We start from the raw sequence: 7,639 nt of genomic DNA, 5'->3' as shown, positions 1-7,639 counted from the left end.
TCAACGGGTCTTTTTTAAAATTCCAGCTGCAGTTTTTAGCGTGACAACCCTGACGACTCCATCGTCTCCAGGATGCACCTCTTGAACTCTACCCAGCTTCCATTTAATTGGTGGTAGGTTTTCCTCCCGTATAACGACTAACTGCCCTTCGGTAATCGGAACTGCAGCACGCCAACGCTTGGTTCTTCCTTGCAGTTGGGCTAAGTACTCCAAGTGCCATCTCTTCCAAAACTCCTGCAGCTTCTTTTGCGTGACCTGCCAATGCCTGAGTCGATTCATGGGAATAGTGGAATAATCTGGATCTGAGAGTTGTTGCAGAGATGTTCCAATTAAAAAATGACCTGGTGTCAGCGGCTCAAAATCGTTGGGGTCATCAGACATGGGTGTCAACGGTCTTGAATTGAGACAGCCTTCAACTTGCGCCAGAAGAGTGCTCATGTCTTCGATAGATGCAGCGTGATCCCCGAGAACCCGCACTAAATGGTATTTAGCTGATTTAACTGCCGCTTCCCATAAGCCACCGAAATGGGGAGCACTCGGTGGGTTGAAGTGCCAATAAATTCCTTCGTTTGCACATTCCTTCATCACGCACTCTTGGTGTTCCTTACTACGTACCAGTTCGAACAACAATTTCAACTGGTTTCGAGCTCCAACGAAATTCGTACCATTGTCCGAGAATATTTCCGAACATCTACCTCTCCTCGCGATGAATCTACGCAATGCCTTCAGAAAACACTCCGTAGAAAGGTCTGTCACAAGCTCCAAGTGCACTGCCTTTGTACACATACAAACAAACACCGCAACATAGCCCTTCACAGCTGTGCGGCGAGGTCCTGGGCGCACATAAATAGGACCGAAATAGTCCACCCCAGTTTTGGAAAACGGGCGGGCGGCAGTCACTCGCGCTGCCGGCAACTCCCCCATCAACTGTTGGATTGATTTCGGTTTAACTCTGAAACATCGCTGACAATTATGTACAATCTGTCGTGCTACGGTGCGACCACCCAACGGCCAGTATTTTAATCTCACCGTACCAAGCAGTAATTGCGGACCTGCGTGTAGTAACTTATGGTGGTAATGCTCAAGAAGAAGCCTTGTGAATGGATGCTTTGCTGGGAGCACGACGGGGTGCTTAGTTTCCTCGTTACTAAGTGAATTGGCTAGTCGTCCTCCAACTCTAATTAATTTCTCCTCTGACATTACCGGGTTAAACCAGCGTAACGGTGAGTTCCGTTGTACAACTGAATTGTTCGAGAGTGCCTTCCACTCGTTCACAAATACCTCTCTCTGCACGCAACGAATCAACATCTGCTCTGCCAATTTCAGCTCCGATGCCTTTAAGAAGCCACTCCGCTCATTTCGCTCCACTCCTTTGGAACGATCCAGACGTCTACAAAAGTGTGCAGTACACCTCAAAAGCGCTGTGAACGTCGAAAATTTCCGTACGTACCAAGAGCTAAATGCTTCCTGCTGGCTTGTGCAATGCAGAACCGAACGACGAGCTTCTCGGGTTACATCCTCTGTAATAGACTCGGCTGGCTGCTCTGGCCAGAATTCCCTTTCTGTTTCGAGCCACGCCGGGCCTTCCCACCAAAGAACGTTGTTCTGAATTTGATTCGGGTTAATTCCCCGTGAGGTAAGATCGGCAGGATTCTCTAATCCCGGAACATGCCGCCATATCTTATTTTCGGTAAGCACTTGGATTTTTGCTACCCTATTAGCTACAAAGGTTGTCCATGTTGACGGCGCACCCTTGATCCATCTGAGGACGCAGGTGGAATCCGTCCAAAAGGTCATTTCCATGTCCATTTTCAGAGCCTCAACCACTTGTTTCGATAGTTCTGCCGCCATGCGTGCTCCGCATAATTCCAACCTTGGTATGGATTGGCATTGCAGCGGTGCCACCTTAGATTTGGAAGTGAGTAGTGCGACTGAAACATTTCCTCCTGTATCAATGCTTCTGACATACGCACACGCTCCATACGCACGCTCGGACGCGTCTGAAAACACGTGCAGCTCCACAGAGACTGCTTTCGGTCGAATCACACAACGACTTATCACCAGCTCGTTCAACAATAGTAGCTGACCGTGAAAATATCTCCAATCACCTTGAACCTTCACTGGTAGGGGCTGATCCCACCCCAATCGGTTATCCTTTTCATCCTTCAAGCACCACAGCAACTGCATAAACACCTTAGCAGTTGTTATCACCGCTCCAATCAAGCCCAGCGGATCAAAAAGTGTAGCGATGATCGATAGAATTCTGCGTTTCGTTAGTGTTTCGCCCTCAGTTAAATCTGGTACCTTGAAACGGAATTTAAATACGTCCGTGTTTGGATGCCAGATGAGTCCCAACGTTCTTACTGCTGGATCTGAATCCAGTTGGTATCCCTCGGTCCTTACCACTGCTAAATTGTCCTCTGACATGCCTTGCAAGGCTGAGGGACAATTTGACGCCCACTTCCTCAATCGAAAGCCGCCCTTCTGCAGCATTTCCTCTAACTGCATTCTTAACATTAATGCTGTTTCCTCATCATCGACCCCAGTCAAAACGTCGTCCATATACACACCTTGATCCACAGCCCTTGCTGCGAGAGGAAAATGTGTTCGCTCATCCATAGCGAGTTGTTTGAGAGTCCTGGTTGCTAGAAACGGTGCGGGCCTGGTTCCGTACGTCACCGTGGTTAGCTCATATGTTTCGGCATTTTTGCTGCTATCTGTTCGCCACAAGATGCTTTGAAGCGGCCTATCCGCTGCGTTAATTTCAATTTGCCTAAACATTTTCTCGACATCAGAAACTAACATGATTTGCTTCGTTCGACTACGCAAAATAATCGATCGGAGATCCTCCTGTACTACTGGCCCCGTCAGTAATATATCGTTTAGCGACACTCCGGTTGCCGTTTTACAAGACGCGTCAAATACTACCCTGACCTTAGTAGTAGTACTCTCTTGCTTAACCACCGGATGATGTGGTAAATAGCAGCGAGTTCCTTGCTCTAGGGAACGCGTTTCCACCTTACGCATATGTCCCAGTTGTAGGTATTCCTCCATAAACTGATCGTACTGCTGCCGCAGCTCTACGTTCTTCAGTAACCTACGTTCTAATCCTTGCAGTCGCCGAAATGCGATGTCCCTTGACTCGCCAATCTTTGCCAATGCGCCTTCAACCTTGGGTAGGGAAACTGTGTACCGACCATCGGAACCTCGTTTCACAGTTTGAGCAAACTGCTCCTCGCAGCGTAACTCTTCCGGAGAATAATTTGTGGGAGGACCAATCTCCTCACAAGACCAAAACCGACTTAATAATTCTTCCAGACCGACCGCCATATTGCAGGAAGTAACCGAATTATGTTGGAAATTATCCACCGCACCGGAAACTACCCATCCAAAGACTGACTCCGTCAGCATCGGTAGATTTTCTCCCAGCCGAACCTCATTTCCAGTGTTAAAAAATGAAAAGAAATGCTGTATGCCTAGCACCAAGTCTACTGCCTTAGATACGAAAAATGCTGGATCCGCTAGTTCGACACCAGTCGGAATTTGCCATCCAGCCAAATTCACATTTGTTATGGGGAGATTGGCCGTCACTTTAGGCAACAGTAGAAATTCCATTCTACGCGTGAAGTCTGTTACTCGAGACTTGATGGTGGTGTTTGCTGTTTGTTTTACCCTTGTACTCGAGTCACCAATTCCGCATACTGCCACGTCAGACCTTTGACGTTTAAGTTTCATTTTTTGAGCCAATCCTACTGTCATAAAGTTGCATTCGGAGCCGGAATCTAGTAAAGCTCTCGCTGGAAAACGAAAGCCTTGGTCGTCTTCCACCAATACGACCGCTGTAGCCAGCAGCACTGATGATATTTTATGACCAGATACATTTGCAGACACTTGAGTACCCGATGTACTAGCAGCCTGCGATGACACCTCTTTGGTTACACCACTGTCCTTGCTAATCCTTTCCTCAGCAGCATGGTTGCTTTCAGCTCTGAAGCATACCAACGTGTGATGCTTTTCCTTACAGATGCGGCAAACGTATTTTGATGGACAATCCGAAGCCCTGTGCCCCTTTTTAAAGCAATTCCTACAAAGAGAATGCGTCCGAAGTAGTTTATCCCGGGCAGACACCGTAAGCCGCTGAAACGCTGAACATAAATACAACGGATGCGACTCTGTGCACGCCACGCAATTTCCCGTTGTGTTTTGAACAACATTATGACTATGACGCGCTGGAGTAAAACCCTTCCTAAATTTTCGTGAAAACTCTGGCTTGGCTTCCGTAGGCTTCGTGTGTAATGATCCAAGAACTCGTACCCTCCTTTGTAGAAACTCGGTCAAATCTTTCACTGTGTCATTTTCCTTCGTCGAAGAATATTCTTCCCAGGCACGTCTTGTTGTGTTATCTAATCGTGTGGATAGAATGTCCAACAATAGCAAATCCTTGTAATCTACTGGTTGTATAAGCTGATCCAGTGTCTGAACAACCCGTTCAAAGCCTTCCAACAAGGCTTGCAACTCAGCGGAAGATTCTCTCGTTAACGAAGGTAGCTTGAAAAGTGCTTGCACCTGCCTTCGTTTCAGAAACTTGCTATCATTATATCGTTTTGTAAGCGTATCCCAGGCAATTTGGTAATTTGCCCGTGTAATAGATAGTGGGTCTATCAACGCTTTTGCCTCACCAGCCAAACATCCCTTTAGGTAGTGGAACTTCTCAACATCGGGTAGATCGGCCTTCCAGTGAATCAACGAAGTGTAAAGATCTCGAAAACTCAACCACTCATCAATATTTCCATCAAACGTTTGAAGTTTGATTTGTGGGAGACGAACGTGCTCAACGGTAGGTTGCTGCGTCGTATCATTGGCGCGAAGAGAAGTATTCATGGCCGGATGTTCCTCCAATTCCTTAACCTTGTCCAAAAGTGCCGATTTTACCGCATAGTACTTGTTGCCAAACTCCGACCGCTGCTGTATATAAGCTTCATCCTCTGCCGTATAGTCTTCGTGAATTTCGATTTCCAAGATGACGTCATTCACCTTCTCCCACAACTCTTCTAGCTTCTCAAGTCGCACCGTCACCTGGCTAGCAGTAGTTTCAACACTGAACGCTTGTGCAAACTCACCGATATCCTTAAACATGGTTAGAAACGACTTCAATTTAGCTTGAAACGTCTTTAGCGCGGGGGCCTTTTTAGAACTGGTCGATGTCGTCGCCGGCATTGCGACGTTTACGATTTGACAGGGCGATTTGAAAAACGAATAATTGGATGTAATAATCTGTGAAGTCTCGAACTTCGGCTGAACATATACTGTAGAGCTATTCTATATTTACCTGGAGAAACAGGGTTTGTTGCAATCTCTACAAAACAGTTTAACCGGAACAGCAATTTAAATTTAGAAAAGAACAGTGCGATCAATTTCCAATATCACATCTGCCTTCTTGCGTGCCAACCTTTCTTAACGCCTAAATTGCGATTAAGCTCTATCAGTCTCTCACTCCAATTGCGCGACGATCATTCACATTCAAACAGTGTCGAAAGGAAATTTATTTTGTAGTAAAATTTAAACTGTCCGACCTCGGCCGGACATATACCAGCTTAACTGACCTTAGAAAGCAGTAGCTGCAACCTATTTTCCAAAATAGTGCCACGAATCTATCAGTGATCGCATCCCATTAACAATGCAAGATCACTCAGACGGCCAGTGAGAACGACAAACTCCAATAGATTGATCCAATCAACCCCACCGTGCCGATAAAAAGTGTGGTTGTAGTGAGCAAATACTAGCCTCGACGGGACATATTCAATTGGTGTAATAAAAAAAACTGACCTGAGAGAAACAGCAGTCGATGCGATACCAATTAATCTCTCCGTGTGCGCTGGGTGCTGCTGCTTGCCTTTGTGTAGGGCAGCTGATCGATGCAATAACAACAGTAGATTAACAGCGTCGAATTAAAACAGCAGTATCGCCGTCGCAGATGTATGCCGGTTCGCAGGTTAGTTTCAGTTGGATATCAGAATAATTAGCTGATTTTTGACCCGTTGTGTCCTTTCAGTTTATGGTGATTCAACTGCACGTCTGGATTTACTCTGCGCGCGTGGGTTATTAACCACCACGGTGCCGTCGGCTCTCGTCGTACGATTGGTTGCAGAAAACGTATAGAATATAAAGGGAAATGCTGTTGTAGACTCCGTAAAAGGCCTAGCAACGGTAGGACATATAATTCTGTATTTAATTTACCTGGACAAACCAGGACAACCAGCCCGTTCCGGGTAGGTTTCCTGTCGGCGCTGCTCCTTAGAGTGAAGTGATGTGTGAATAAATCGTAGCAGTACTGTGCTACTTCACGTTGCCGGTTGTATGATTGCGTTAGTTGACGATTGTGTAATCCGAACTCCTCTAAAGTAGATCGCCCAATAAAAGACGCTCCTTTGCTCCTATGCGATCACGATGGCGGGTAATTGTTCACCTTTATACCTCCAATTATGCGAAAATAACGATGGCGCCCTTGCGCGGTATTTTAATCGCTTTAATTCCTCCGGAATCCTCCCTAGAATCCGGTTCGAAGGACCAAAATGTTGAGAACTGATCCAAAATTCCCGGGGGTGGTTCCTTTTCTTGGTGAGTGGACTGTATCCAAAATTCGGAAAGCACGTGAACAATTTCCTTGGTGAGCGGCAATCTAGCTATACTGCCGATGGAAGCAGCGTTGCCTCTTGGGCCTTCCGTCACTAAATAAATGACACTCCACTGTTCGGAAAGCTACCTTAACTATTTATTCTACACGTATTTTATATTAGCAACTACTTTTATTTTCTACACGATTTATTTTCTACTTAACATATCTTGGGTATTTTAATTTACGTTGGATAACTATGTTTCCTGGGGCGATTGGCGAATAAGAATGGCTCCTTCCTCTGCAGTCTAACTGGTTTTTTTTTTCAGCTCTAGAAGCCACCGGCGCCAAAAAAAGTCCGCTCTTCTCAGGTGGAACATCACGAAAACGGTCCGTAACAACCTCCGGGATGATGATGCACTGATGCTGGTGACACTTATGCAGTTGCTTGTCATCGCACCGCCCTGACGTCCCATGCAGCAATTGTTGTTGAATACCGACAGGGGTGGTTCGCTATGGTTTGTGATATTTACTACGGTTGTGATATTCGAAGTAGCCAACAATTATAGAGAAAAATTGCTTTGTCCGCCATTACTGATATTTCTTTCGCGTACCCCCTGAGAGCTTTCGAGCACCCCCAGGGGTACGCGTACCCCAGGTTGAGAGCCGCTGCGCTAGTGGATTAAAATATTTCGGAACAGTTTCGAAAACTAACCAATTGTCCTCTTCATTTTTATGAACTTTTATGCAAAAAATTTTACATGGCAAAGGCATCGGACCTTAAACACTCTTCTTTAACTGTTTTACAAGATCATCAAACGAAGACAACTCATTCACAGCCAATCAACTCACTCACAGCTTCAATGATCCAAAAGTTCTGATCATTGACCATAAATTGCATTCAAGACATGTCCCTGTTGGTAGTCAAACTTCACATTCAGGTGTTTTTCAGATGTACGAGTGCTGTCTAATGTATTAATCAAGTTATGAATTTTCTACGTGATTCTTTCGCTTATGCCGAAATTG

At 45.8% G+C, this 7,639-nt stretch overlaps 1 protein-coding gene across 1 annotated transcript; it reads right to left on the bottom strand.

The window, feature by feature from the left end:
* Nucleotides 1–5,217, bottom strand: LOC129717135 (uncharacterized). Its single transcript, XM_055666978.1, has one exon. The coding sequence runs from the start codon at nt 5,215–5,217 to the stop codon at nt 1–3; it is 5,217 nt and encodes a 1,738-aa protein (XP_055522953.1).
* Between the last annotated feature and the right edge of the window lie 2,422 nt (nt 5,218–7,639).

This window comes from Wyeomyia smithii, chromosome 1 (assembly GCF_029784165.1).
Source record: "Wyeomyia smithii strain HCP4-BCI-WySm-NY-G18 chromosome 1, ASM2978416v1, whole genome shotgun sequence".
NCBI classification, from domain to species: domain Eukaryota; kingdom Metazoa; phylum Arthropoda; class Insecta; order Diptera; family Culicidae; genus Wyeomyia; species Wyeomyia smithii.
This window is presented reverse-complemented; position numbering and strand designations above follow the sequence as displayed.

Excerpts from the sequence above, each read along its gene's own strand:
- LOC129717135 (XM_055666978.1), bottom strand. The coding sequence starts at position 5,217 with ATGCCGGCGACGACATCGACCAGTTCTAAAAAGGCCCCCGCGCTAAAG.